The sequence below is a fragment of the Colobus angolensis genome, unplaced genomic scaffold (genome assembly GCF_000951035.1).
Source record: "Colobus angolensis palliatus isolate OR3802 unplaced genomic scaffold, Cang.pa_1.0 Scaffold186, whole genome shotgun sequence".
Taxonomy (NCBI): Eukaryota; Metazoa; Chordata; class Mammalia; order Primates; family Cercopithecidae; genus Colobus; species Colobus angolensis.
The window spans coordinates 1,448,621-1,462,940 of NW_012114999.1; the positions used below are offsets into that span (position 1 = coordinate 1,448,621).

General features: G+C 40.2%; 1 protein-coding gene across 2 annotated transcripts in view; it reads right to left on the reverse strand.

Annotated features, from left to right (window-relative positions):
- Positions 1–14,320, reverse strand: part of EVI5 (ecotropic viral integration site 5) — a 307,542-nt gene that overhangs the window by 89,845 nt on the left and 203,377 nt on the right. For both annotated transcript variants that reach the window (XM_011939985.1, XM_011939984.1), the window contains 2 exons: positions 4,993–5,139; positions 2,748–2,843 (listed from right to left, as the gene is read on the reverse strand). In XM_011939985.1, coding sequence (XP_011795375.1) covers positions 2,748–2,843; positions 4,993–5,139 — 243 coding nt within the window. The remainder of the gene's footprint in view (positions 1–2,747; positions 2,844–4,992; positions 5,140–14,320) is intronic.

Sequence of the window (14,320 nt, forward strand, 5' to 3'; positions counted from 1 at the left end):
CATGGCACAAGTATACATATGTAACAAACCTGCATGTTGTGCACATGTACCCTAGAACTTAAAGTATAATAATAAAACATAAAAAAAAAAAAAGCAGGGACCTGAACAGAAATTTGTACACCTGTGTTCATAGCAGCATTATTCACAATAGCTGAAACATGAAAGCACCCTAAATGTCATCAATGAACGAACAGATAAAAAATGTGGTATATACATACAATAGTATTATTCAGCTTTAAAAATGAAGAAAATTTGTACATACACTATAACACAGATGGACATTGAGAACATTAAGTGAAATAAGCCAGTCACAAAAGGACAAATACAGTCACACATCTGTTAACAATGGGGATGTGTTCTGAGAAATGCATCGTTAGGCAATTTCATCATGCAAACATCATAGAGTGCACTTACACAAACCTACATGGTATAGCTTCCTGTACACCTAGGCTACATGGTATAGCCTATTGCTCCTAGGCTACAAACCTGCACAGCATGTTACTGCACTGGGCACTGTAGGCGTCTGTAACACAATGGTCTGTATTTGTGTATCTAAACACAGAAAAGGCACAGGAAAAGTATGTTATAAAAGATAAAAAATGGTATACCTGTATAGAGCACTTACCAAGAATGAAGCTTGCAAGACTGGAAGTTGCTTTAGGTGAGTTAGTAAGTAAGTGGTGAGTGAATGTGAAGGCCTAGGACATGACACTACTGTAGACTTTATAAACACTGTATACTTAGGCTACACTAAATTATAAAAAATGGTTTTTTTCAATAATAAATTAACTTTAACTTACTGTAACTTTATAAACTTTCAATTTTTTAAACTTTTTGACTCTTGTAACATTTAGCTTAGCAAACATAGTGTACAGGTGTATAAAATTTTTTTTTAATATATTTATTCTGTAAGCTTTTTTCTATTTTTAATTTTAATAAATATATTTTTTGAAACAGGGTCTTACTCTGTGGCCCAGGCTGGAGTGCAGTGGTGTGATCATGGCTTACTGCAGCCTTGACCTCCCAGGCTCAGGCAACCCACCCACCTCAGCCTCCTGAGTAGCTAGGACTGGGACTATAGGTGCACCATCAGGTCCCAGTGATTTTATTTTGTATTTTTTGTAGAGACGGAGTCTCACTTTGCTAGCCAGGTTGGTTTCAAACTCTTGGGCTCAAGTGATCTGCCCACCTCAGTCTCCCAAAGTGCTGGGATTACAGGCATAAGCCATTGTGCCTGATGAACAAAAAATTTTTTTAAGTTAAAAAAAAAATTAAGGCTGGGCGCAGTGGCTCATGCTTGTAATCTGAGCACTGTGGGAGGCAGAGGTGGGCGGATCACTTAAGCCCAGGAGTTCAAAACCAGCCTGGCCAACAAAGTGAGACCTCACTGCTACTAAATAAATAAAAAAAATAAGCTGGGCATGGTCATGTGTGCCTGTAGTCCCAGGTACTGGGGAAGCTGATGAGGACTGCTTGAGCCAGGAGTTGGAGTCTGCAGTGAGCTATGACTGTGCCACTAAACTCCGGCCTGGGCAACAGAATGAGATCCTGTCTCAAAAAAAAGAAAATCTATAAAAAAAAAAATAAAAGAAAAATTAAAACATTTGTGTTAAAAACTAAGATACAAACACACATACTAGCTTAGGCCTACACAGGGTCAGCACCACCAGTATCACTATCTTCAACCTCTACATCTTGTCCCACTGGAAGGTCTTCAGGGACAGTAACACGCATGAAGCTGTCATCTCCTATGAAAACAATGCCTTCTGGAAAACCTCCTGAAGGACCGGAGACTGTCTTAGAGTTAACTGTTTTTTTGTATAAGTAGAAGTAGACTGTAAAATAGCAATAATAGTATAGCAAAACAACAAATAGTAAACATATGAACCAGTAACATAGTCATTTATTATCAAGTATTATGTGCTATACACAACTGTATGTACTATACTTTTATAAGAGTGGCAGTGCAGTGGGTTTGTTTATACCAGCCTCATCACAAACACACGAGTAATGTGTTGTGCTATAACATAATGATGGCTATAGTCACTAGAAAACAGGAATTTTTCAGCTTCATTATCATCCTATGGGACCATCATCATATATGCTGTCCGTCACTGAAATGTCCTTATGCAGCATATGATTGTATTGTATGATTCCACTTACATGAGGTAACCAGAGTGGTCAAATTCATAGAGACAAAGTATAATGGTGGTTTCCAGTTGCTGGTGGTTGCCAGTTGCTGGGGGAATGGGAAGTGTTTAATGGGCAAAGAGGTTCAGTTAGGGAGGATGACTAGTCCCAGTCCTAGCTACTCAGGAGGCTGAGGTGGGTGGGTTGCCTGAGCCTGGGAGGTCAAGGCTGCAGTAAGCCATGATCACACCACTGCACTCCAGCCTAGGCCACAGAGTAAGACCCTGTTTCAAAAAATATATTTATTAAAATTAAAAATAGAAAAAAGCTTACAGAATAAATATATTAAAAAAATATTTTATACAAAGAAAAGCTCTGGACATGGATGGTGGTGATGGCTGCACAACAATGTCAAGTACACTTAATGCCACAGAACTGTATACTTTAAAATAGTAAGTGTTAAGTCTATTATACAACAATAAAAAAAATAAAGTTGGAAATGAATGATTATTGAAAAAAGAATCACAGTCATGAGGATAAAGACTAAGTTACTGTTCAGACAAAGAGGATAGAAGAAACCATATTTTTACATGTACTTTATTATTTTCACATAGTACCTGGATTTCAAGCTCAGCAATGTGTTGTCGTAGTTCAGCCACAGCAGCTATGCTATCTGCTTCCCGGAGCCTCACAGCCATCACTTCTTCCTTATTCTAGTGTGGTAAACCAAACCAAAACAAAATAAACCAGGTGTGTTTGGAATTCAGATTTTAGAAAAGTAATGGGAGGCATAAACCATACATTAGTATTATCTAGCAGGGTCTAAGGCAGGATCCATAGTGAAACAATATGCTCAATGCATACAATGAAGCAGTGAGACATAAATGTTCACATCAAGTGGAATAAATAACAATTATAAATGGCCATATATCAGTTCAAATTTTAAGTTTCACCAACAAAGCAATTTGTGTGAAATTTATGAAAAAACTCTAGGGTTTTAGAGTGTTCTGCATTTTGAAACTGGACTTCACAGGCTTGTAATATCTCAACTTTAAGGGAGAACATTCAAATTAAGTTGAGAGGGAAAATAACATTAATATTATAAACAATATCCACACATTTTACACAAAAAATAAAAAAGCTTTAATAATTATAAGTTAATCATAAACTATAATCTTATAATACTAAATGAAAATGAATCAGATTTATATAATTCAAGGACTGGCATTCTTGAAAAATTAACTTTGTTCCTGAATCATTCCAACATAACAGGGTAAAGTATACACATTTAATTAGAATGTACTAGGTGCTAGGTTAACAATACATTGGTCATTCTCAAAATCTGCAAAGGCATTATGAAAGATTGAATAAATTAACACATAGCTTAAACACAGGGGAGATATCAGAGTCTGCATCTGTAACATACTTCACAGAAGTATTAATGAACAATTAAAAATTAAACAAAATCCCATATTAGTTCATAAAATCCGCTAATATTCTAAATCTGAGCCCATTACTTAGACAAGTTCAAAGAAAATTACTATTTTCAACAGTAAGTTCCTTAAAGATTTATTTCCAAAGAACACTTTACTTTTCTCAACAGGTACTAGGGCATTTGAGGAGCAATATTAAATCTAGTAACACTGTTATCAAAATATATTTAAGGAAAACTAACATCAATAATAAATAAAAGATTAAATTTAGTTATCGACAAGATGTCAACACAGACAATTTAGCATCATAAAAACTCAATCAGATATTGATATGACAAATCAGATTGATACAACCTCATTTAATATTATTTTATTTATAAATTAGTTTAGTCATATCCTTCAAAAGTGACTGTGCTTTAGTATGAATTTCAGTACTGCCTACAGATTTCTGTCAGTATACATTGTACCAGCCATGCATATTTATAAGGATGTAATTTCATCTCTGGATTTCAGTGACACTGATAAACCATTCAAGCTTCACTCTTGGTTTTTAATGACACCAGAATAAGTTGATGGAATTACAGCTTTATATGTGCCATCAAAAGTCTTATTTCTTATACAACAATAAGGCAGGAATCTTTAACGGGCATCATTCCTACTATCTCACCATGGAAAGGTGGATGCTTAGTTTATTTTTTTTAAATCCCATAACTTGCCTCTAATAATCCATTCTAATGCCGAGTCTACAGTCATTTCTTTAGTTATTTCACACACACACTCCCCCCAAACCCTCCCTCCCCTCCTTCCATCTTCGTGCCTTTCCCCCACTCTCTCACCACTGCTATACTGTAAATTTATTTCAGGAAAGAATGTACTTGCATTCAAATACTTTTGATGCTTTTTGAATCCAAACACCTCACAAAAAAGTAAAAGTATATAACTGATTAAAATAATAATGGGTAATATACCCATTTTTGCCAACACACTGGTACATACACATTTCTTTTGCTCTCTAGTCTATCCAGAAAACATATATCAATGTTAACTGCCCACTAATAAGATAACAATCAAAGCAGAGGAGCCCTAACCTCTCTAAATGACCCACCTTTTTTGATCAAGCCATTAAAAGCTCGGGTTTTAAAGGGTTACCAGTCAAAAGAAAAACTGTAAAGAGATACTAGTAAATGCCAGTCCAGGAAATTAAATTAACCAAGGAAGTGACTGAAAATGTTTCTTGACTGAAATCCACCCCAGAAGCACGATGAGCTAACCTGGTCTGACAGCAACTACCAAAACAAGTTCAGGAAAAGGAGAAAATAGGACAAGCTTTTTTGTTTTGTTTTTAAGATAATATAATCACGATAAGGCAAACACAAAAAAGGCATTATTATATTGACAAAAAACAAAATCAGTTAACTGACATATTTACCTTGCATTCAATCTCTGCTTGTTTGCGCTTTGCTTCACTTAACTGAGTAAGGAGTCCTTTGTTCTGTGCAGAAAGATACTGCACTTTCTCCTGTAGGTTAACCACCTCTTGTTCTGCTCTTTGAAGATGGTTACTATTGATCTGGTTCTAATAATCAGAAAAATAAATACTCAGACTATAGTTACAAGACCTAAAAATTTTGAAAAATTGCCTATCCATTTTACACAACATTATTAAAAATGTTACTAGTTATAGGTCAGTGTTATTCAACAAATCAACATTTAAAAATACGATAAAACTGCCTTTAAAATCAAGTCATCCAAAGGAATGCATACTGTCAATATTAGAAACTCTCATTATAGCTCAATATACCATTTATACAAAAAATAGTTGTAAACTATAAAAATGCTTATACACAACTTGAAGGCATTCCTTTCTAAGATTGGCAATGGGAGTACAAAGTGGATAGATAGAGGAATGGTGAGTTTAATTCCTCTTTCTGGTTCCGGAAAGAAAGCACAAACCAGTCAAAAGGTACCATCATGCCCAGTGCAGTGGCTCATGCCTGTAATCCCAGCATTCAAGACCAAGGTGGGCAAATCACTTGTGGCCAGGAGTTTGGGACCAGCCTGGCCAAAATGGTGAAACCTGTCTCTACTAAAAATACAAAAATTAGTCAGGCATGGTGGTGCATGTCTGTAATCCCAGTTACTTGGAAGGCTGAGGCACAAGAATCACTTGAACCCAGGAAGTGGAGGTTGCAGTGAGCTGAGATCACACAGCTGCACTCCAGCCTGGGTAACACAAGACTCTGTCTCAAAAAGAAAAAAAAAAAAAGGAAAGAAAAAAAAAAGACCATCACTATTTATTGGGCTGTAAACTTGATGTCACACAATACGGCATATGTGTATTTCTACATGCTCTCAATGTCTAGCATGGTCTCTTTTGACAAAGCACAGATTTTGAATTCTGGTTTTAATATTTGGTCATTACGCAAAGTTAGTATCTCTGAGTCTCTATTTCCTTATTTGAAAAATGCATATAAAATACTTTCTATTTCTCATTTTGGTGTCTTCAGAATTAAATGAGATAATACATGTAACAGGGCCTAATATGTAGCAATAAATGCTAGCTGTTTATTGTATTAGAATTACAGAATGTGCTTAAAAAAACAAATAGACTTTGAACTAACAAGAGACAGTTTTCACACTCAGGTATGACCCAGTCTGAATTCTCTCAACCCTAAATTACTCTATCAAGAGGCCTGAAAGAAACAGTAGGGACTTTCATAGCAGAAAGAAGTAAAAATCTAACTTCTCATTTAACAGTTCTTAAGCCTTGGCCAAGTTATTTAATCCTACCAAATTTCAGTAGAGATAGTATTACTTGCCTTTTGAGGCTATGTTGTGAAGATTAGATTAGGAGAGAAAAGTTTATGAAAGCAGTCTCATACAATCATGTCATGTCATGTCATGTCATTTCATTTCATTTTTTTGAGACAGAGTCTCACTTTGCTGCCCAGACAAGAGTGCAGTGGCATGACCTCGGCTCACTGCAACCTCCACCTCCTGGGTTCAAGTGATTCTCCTGCCTCAGTCTCCCAAGTAGCTGGAATTACAGGCACCCACCACTATGCCCGGCTAAATTTTGTATTTTTAGCAGAGACAGGGTTTCACCATGTTGGCCAGGCGGATCTCAAACTCCTAACCTCAAGTAATCCGCCCGCCACAGCCTCCCAAAGTGCTGGGAGATTACAGGCGTGAGCCACTGCACCCAGGAAATTTTAGATACTTAATAAACGTTCAGTTGTTGCCATAATTATACCTACTTTACCTCATCCTATGAAAAAGACCCTGCCTCTAGTTTTAATGAAAAAATGTAGGTCATCTAACAGATGTAAGCTCCAAAACTTTCAACCACTTACAACTTTCTTCATCTTTACTTTTACTTATCTTCCTGTAACACATACTGTAGTCTTTCTCATTCTTTCTTTTTTTTTTTTTTTAGATATCATCTCACAGGAGCTTGCTGTGTTGCCCAGGCTAGAGAACAGAGGCACAATCATAGCTCACTTGTAGCTTCAATCTCCCAGGCTCAATCTATCCTCCCACCTCAGCCTCCTGAATAGCTGGGACCACAGGCATGTGCTACCACGCCCAGATAATTTTTTTGATTTTTAGTAGAGATGAGGTCTTGCTCTGTTCCTCAGGCCAGACTTGAACTCCTGAACTCAAGTGATCCTCCCATCTTGGTCTCCCAAAATCCTGTAATCACAGGCAGGAGTCACTGCACCTGGCCTCTTTCTCATTTTGAATCAACAAATAAGTCTGTCTACAAAATTAAGTAAACTTCTTAGCACTGTATTCAAAATGTATCACAGCCTCTTTTTACTATCTTACCTGCTACCATCAAAACAAATAACTACACTTCAGAGGGACACATCTTTGACATAAGCTGCAAATAATTTCCACAGATAAAACCCCTCCCTGTATCCCTGAACACAAGACCGTAATTCCACATTATGGTTGATAAATAATACACATAAAACCCAATTATTGACCATGAGTGAGAGACAGCAGAAAAAAATATATTTTAAGAACTCTAAAGATAAAAAATTATAGGACTTTATATAACATAGGTTATGTCTAAAATTACAATATTAATGACATAAAAGGAAGATGCCAAAACATAAGCAAAGAACAAGTCACTATCAAAAAAACATTAAGCAAATCAGAAAAATAACCTAAGAAAATTTCTATAAATACAGCCACTGAATTCAATGAATGGGTTAGACTGGAGATTAGCTATACTGAAGAAATAGTTAGTGTCCCAGAAGAGGTCATTAGACACAGAAAAGAGAATAAGGTCCAAAATATACCTAATAGGGGTTGCAGGATAAATAGTAAAAAAAAAAAGTGAGATACGATAGTTTAAGAGATGGTAATAGTTGAGAATTGAGAATTTTTTACAATTTAAGAAATAAAAGATATAAATCTACACTTTAGGAAACACGATTAGTTCCAACCAGGATAAAAACAAATAAATCCCCACCAAGATACACTGTAACAAAACTTAGAATGCTAAAGAGGCAAATCAAGGGAAAAACTGAGACCTATAAAGGAATGGTAATGAAATGTCTAGCAGATATTTCAACAGCAAAAATTCATAATGCTTAAAAAAGAAACTTCACCCTATAGTAGTATACTGAGCTAAACTATCATACAAGAAAAAAAGTAAATTTACTTTAAGAAAGTGGGCCGGGTGCGGTGGCTCACACCTGCAATCCCAGTACTTTGGGAGGCCGAGGCGGGCAGATTACAAGGTCAGGAGATGGAAACCATCCTGGCTAACACGGTGAAACCCTGTCTCTACTAAAAATACAAAAAAAAAAACAACAAAAAAAAACTAGTCAGACGTGGTGGTGGGCGCCTGTAGTCCCAGCTACTCAGGAGGCTGAGGCAGAAGAACTGCTTGAACCTGGGAGGCGGAAGTTGCGTTGAGCTGAGATCGTGCCACTGCACTCCAGCCTGGGTGACAGAACAAGACTCTATCTCAAAAAAAAAAAAGCCAGCCAAACTCTTAAGTTCAACCCCAGAGCCTCCCAGGAGAGATGCAATGGGATTTAAGCACTTTCTCACCTGGGGGGCAGAGCAGATGCAGCCACAAGCTAAGAATGATACAGCTAGAATAAATATCGAACTGGTGGAAGCTAAGTATTGGCTGGCTAGACAATGTGGAGGCTCAGGAGGCAGCAGACTTAGAGCCTAAGTTCATAAACTTTTGCATACTTTTCTTCAGGTACTCAAACAGGTACACACAAAAAAGACTGGTGAGAGTCTTGGGAAAAAAGTCTTCATGATACAGGACTCAGGAAGGGGAACAGTAGTCACTATGGGAAGGCGCTAAACTTTGCCTGTCTCCTCTAGGAAATATATGCTTTAATCTGTGCAGATCAGGGCCAACTATTGTCTTTGGGGCACTGGTGAAAGCCATTGCATCTTAGGGAAGGGCAGAACTGCGTTTTGTGCCTAGGACTACATCTAGGGGTAGGCAGGAGCACTAAAGACCAAATGCACCAGATCAAAGGACATAATGAAGCCTAAGACTGAATTTATTTATTTTTTACTTTATTTATTTTTTTCACGGAGTTTCATTCTTGTTGCCCAGGCGAGAGTGCAATGGTGTGACCTTAGCTCACTGCAACCTCTGCCTCCCAGATTCAAGTGATTCTCCTGCCTCAGCCTCCCAAGTAGCTGGGATTATAGGTGTACACCACCACGTCTGGCTAATTTTTGTATTTTTAGTAGAGACGGGGTTTCACCATGCTGGCCTTGAACTCCTGACCTCAGGTGATCCACCCACTTCAGCCTCCCAAAGTGCTGGGGTTACAGGTGTGAGCCACCACACCCGGCCATTTATTTTTGTTAATTTAGAAACAGGATCTTGCTTTGTGGCTTAGGCTGGACTGCAGCGGTGTTATAGTTCACCACAGCCTCAAATGCCTGGGCTCAAGTGATCCTCCCACCTCGGCCTCTCAAGTAGCTGGGACTACAGGCACATACTACCACACCTAGCTGATTTTTAAAAATTTTTATACGAGACAAGGTCTCACTATGTTGCCCAGGCTGGTCTCAAACTCCTGGCCTCGAGTGATCCTCCTGCCTAGGGCTCCCAAAGTCCTGGGGATTATAGGTATTAGCCACCGTGCCTGTCTAAGACTGAGACTTCATCAGAACAATAGAAAATACTGTTGCCCCTCCAACTCTTCTGTAATAAGTAACCAATGGAATACTGCTGAAGACAGACCCTTTTAAAGTGTTATGCAAAGGGAAGACCTAAAGACACAAAATCCTTCTGGCAAACCAGCTCCTACTCTAAAAATAAGGTATTGCTAAGGGAAAAATAAGGTATTGCTAAGGGAATTTGAAGCCTGTGGTGCACTGATGATAACCAAAGGAACAACAAACCTCAAAGTCAGCCCATCTCTGGACTATATTAACTGCAATCTCCCACATTAAAGGCCCAGCAGAAGGAAAAATGTGCCCATTTCCAGGCAGAAACACTATTTGACTTAGTCCGCAGTTCCCACACAAGCTATCCAGCCTTCAACAAAAAAAATTACACAGCAGGGCCGGGCGTGGTGGCTCAAGCCTGTAATCCCAGCACTTTGGGAGGCCCAGACGGGTGGATCACGAGGTCAGGAGATCGAGACCATCCTGGCTAACACGGTGAAACTCCATCTCTACTAAAAAATACAAAAAACTAGCCGGGCGAGGTGGCAGGCGCCTGTAGTCCCAGCTACTCGGGAGGCTAAGGCAGGAGAATGGCCTAAACCTGGGAGGCGGAGCTTGCAGTGAGCTGAGATCCGGCCACTGCACTCCAGCCTGGGCGACAGAGTGAGACTCCGTCTCAAAAAAAAAAAATTACAAAGCATAGAAAAAGGCAAGGAAAAACAAAGCACTCCCAAGAGACAAAGCAATCAACAGAACCAGCATTACATATGACACAGACGATAAAAATATCTGTGATGGTTAATACTGAGTGTCAACTTGATTGGATAGAAGGATACAAAGTACTGATCCCGTGTGTATCTGTGAGGGTGTTGCCAAAAAGATTAACATTTGAGTCAGTGGGATGGGAAAGGCAGATCCAGATCCACTCTTAATCTGGTGGGCACAATCTAATCAGCTGTCAGCCAATATAAAGCACGCAGAAAAATGTGAAAAGGAGAGACTGGCCCAGCCTCCCAGCCTGCATCTTTGTCCCATGCTGGATGTGTCCTGCCCTCGACCATCAGACTTCAAGTTCTTCAGTTTTGGGACTCGGACTGGCTTTTCTTGCTCTCCATCTTGCAGATGGCCTATTGTGGGACCTTGGGATCATGTAAGTTAATACTTAATAAACTCCTATATACATATATGTATATGTATATATAGGAGTTAAATATTTATATTATATATAACATACATATTATATAACATAACATATTACATATGTTTTATATATATAATTATTCCTGTATATATCCTATTAGTTCTGCCCCTCCAGAGAACCCTGACTAATACAGATATTGGTACCAGGAGTGGTTCTAGAGGAACAGAATATTAAGGATGGAGTATTTCATTGGTTTGGGGGTTTCTGGAGTTGGCTGCTTAATATGATAAGACCCAAAAATGCTAAGGACTCTACTTCTAATAGTATGAAGCACACTGATAGTTCTTGGCATGAACTGTTTAGAGAGTTATGCAAAATAAGTGCATTTGACACTCCTGATTTACTATTTTTGAGAGGCAAGCAATTTAGTGACTCTGTACATAGTACCGTTGACTATATGTGGAGAACCAAGGGATGTAATGAAGATGGTTGGTTGCTCCTAAGTTCACTGGACAAAGTGATGAAAGAAAATGATGAACTCAGGAATTCTGTCTCCCAGCTTCAGGAGCAGATACTAAGCCTCAAATCTGCTAAGATTGCCTTGAATGACAGTACACAGTCACAAGCTCTTCATGCAAGTGGCTGACCTGCAACAAATGATGCATGCACAGCCTTGTCAGGTGTCTACTGTTAAAGTGAAGGCATTGATTGGAAAAGAATGGGACCCTAAAACTTGGAATGGGGATGTGTGGGAGGACCCTGATAAAGCTAGGGACACTGAGTTTGTAAACTCTCATGAACCTTTTTTATTAGAAGGAACAGCTTCCCCATCCCTAGTAGTGGTAACATCCCCTCCCCAACCCATGCTGCCACCAGCCTTTCTACCTTTGTCTGAGGAAATGAACCCTGCACTGCCTGAGGCAACAGTGATGCCCTCCCCTGAGGAAGTTACCAGGCAAGATAATGTTGATTCTTCTCAGGAGCCACCCCCAACACCCGTTTGCTTCTAGACCTATAGCTAGGTTAAAGTCTCAGTGGGCCCCTAGAGGTGAGGTTGAGAGTGTGACCCATGAGGTGTGCTACACTTGAAAAAAAAAAATGTTTGAGTTCTCTAATTTATACAAACAGAAATCTGGAAAACAGGCCATGGGAATGGATATTAAGGGTATGGGATAATGGTGGAAGGAACACCAAGTTGGATCAGGCTGAATTTATTGATTTGGGCCCACAAAGTAGGGACTCTGCATATAATGTTGCAGCTTGGGGAGTTAAAAAAGGTTCTAATAGTTTATTTGTTTGGCTGAAAGATGGATTAGAAGATGGCTCATGGCGAGTGAGCTGGAAACTCCTGATCTCCCTTGGTTTTTTTTTTTTTTGAGACGGAGTCTCGCTCTGTCGCCCAGGCTGGAGTGCAGTGGCCGGATCTTGGCTCACTGCAAGCTCCGCCTCCCGGGTTTATGCCATTCTCCTGCCTCAGCCTCCTGAGCAGCTGAGACTACAAGTGCCTGCCACCTCGCCTGGCTAGTTTTTTTTGTATTTTTTTAGTAGAGATGGCGTTTCACCGTGTTAGCCAGGATGGTCTCGCTCTCCTGACCTCGTGATCTGCCCATCTTGGCCTCCCAAAGTGTTGGAATTACAGGCTTGAGCCACCATGCCCGGCCTCTCCTTTGGTTTAATGTAGAGGATGGGATCCAAAGGCTTAGGGAGATTGGGATGGTGGAGTGGATTAGTCACTTTAGACCTACTCATCTCAGCTGGGAGGGTCCAGAAGACATACTCTTGACCAATGCCTTTTCAAATAGATTTGTGAGGGCAGCACCTGCATCTTTGAAGAGCCCTGTAATTGCTCTTCGCAGTATGTCAGATCTAACGGTGGGAACTGCAGTTACTCAACTACAAAATTTAAATACAAACAGAATAATTGAATCCCAAGGTGGCAGGGGCCAAGTGACAGCACTTAACCATCAATGGCAAGGTGGACGTAGCTACTGTAATGAACAGCAGCGGCAAAGGGGCAATCAAAATAGTCTGACTTGTTTAGAACTCTGGCATTGGCTAATTAATCATGTTGTTCCTAGAAGTGAAATTGGTAGGAAGCCTGCAGGATTCCTACTTAATTTATACAAGCAGAAAACTTCTAGGTTGAATGAACAAAATACTAATTTGAATTATAAAAACCGATTCATGGCCCCCACAGGTGAATCACAGCAGAGACCTCTAGGATTTTGGAGCGAGACCCTGCCATCTTCTGCAGATAACTACTCTCCTTTTGAGAGACAGCTGTTGGCCTGTTATTGGGCTTTGGTGGAAACTGAACCATGGTTCATCATAGTCACGAACTGACTATGGGTCATCAAGTCACCATGTGACCTGAACTGCGTATCATGAACTGGGTACTTTCTGACCCATCCAGTCATAAAGTGGGCTGTGCACAGCAGCACTCCATCATCAAATGGAAGTGGTATACACGTGATCAGGCTTGAGCAGGTCCTGAAAGGACAAGTAAATTCCATGAGGAAGTAGCTCAAATGCCCATGGTCTCCACTCCTGCCACCCTGTCTTCTCTCCCCAAGCCCGCACTGATGGCCTCATGGGGAGTTCCCTACGATCAGCTGACAGAGGAAGAGAAGACCAGGGCCTGGTTCACAGATGTTTCTGCACGATATGCACGAACCACCTGAAAGTGGACAGCCACAGCACTACAGCCCCTTTCTAGGACATCCCTGAAGGACAGCAGGGAAGGTAAATCTTCCCAGTGGGCAGAACTTTGAGCAGTGCACCTGGCTGTGCACTTTGCATGGAAGGATAAATGGCCAGATGTGCGAGTATACAATGATTCATGTAGCTGATGGTTTGGTTGGTTGGTCAGGGACTTGGAAGCATGATTGGAAAATTGGTGACAAAGAAATCTGGGAAAGAGGTATGTGGATGGACCTCTCTGAGTGGCCAAAAACTGTGAAGACATTTGTATCCCATGTGAGTGCCCAGCAACGGGTGACCTCAGCAGAGGAGGAGTTTAATAATTGAGTGGACAGGATGACCCCTTCTAAGGACACCACTGAGTTTCTTTTCCCAGCCACCCATCGTCGCCCAATAAGCCCATGAACAAAGTGGCCATGGTGGCAAGGAGGGAGGTTACACATGGTCTCAGCAACATGGACTTCCACTCACCAAGGCTGACCTGGCTACAGCCACTGCTGAGTGCCCAATTTGCCAGCAGCAGAGACCAATACTGAGCCCTTGATATGGCACCATTCCTTTGGGTGATCAGCTAGCTACCTGGTGGCAGGTTGACTATATTGGACCTCTTCCATCATGGAAAGGGCAGAGGTTTGTCCTCACTGGAACAGACACTTACTCCGGATATGGGTTTACCTATCCTGCACGTAATGCTTCTGCCGAGACTACCATCTCTTGACTCATGGAATGCCTTAACCACCATCATGGTATTCCA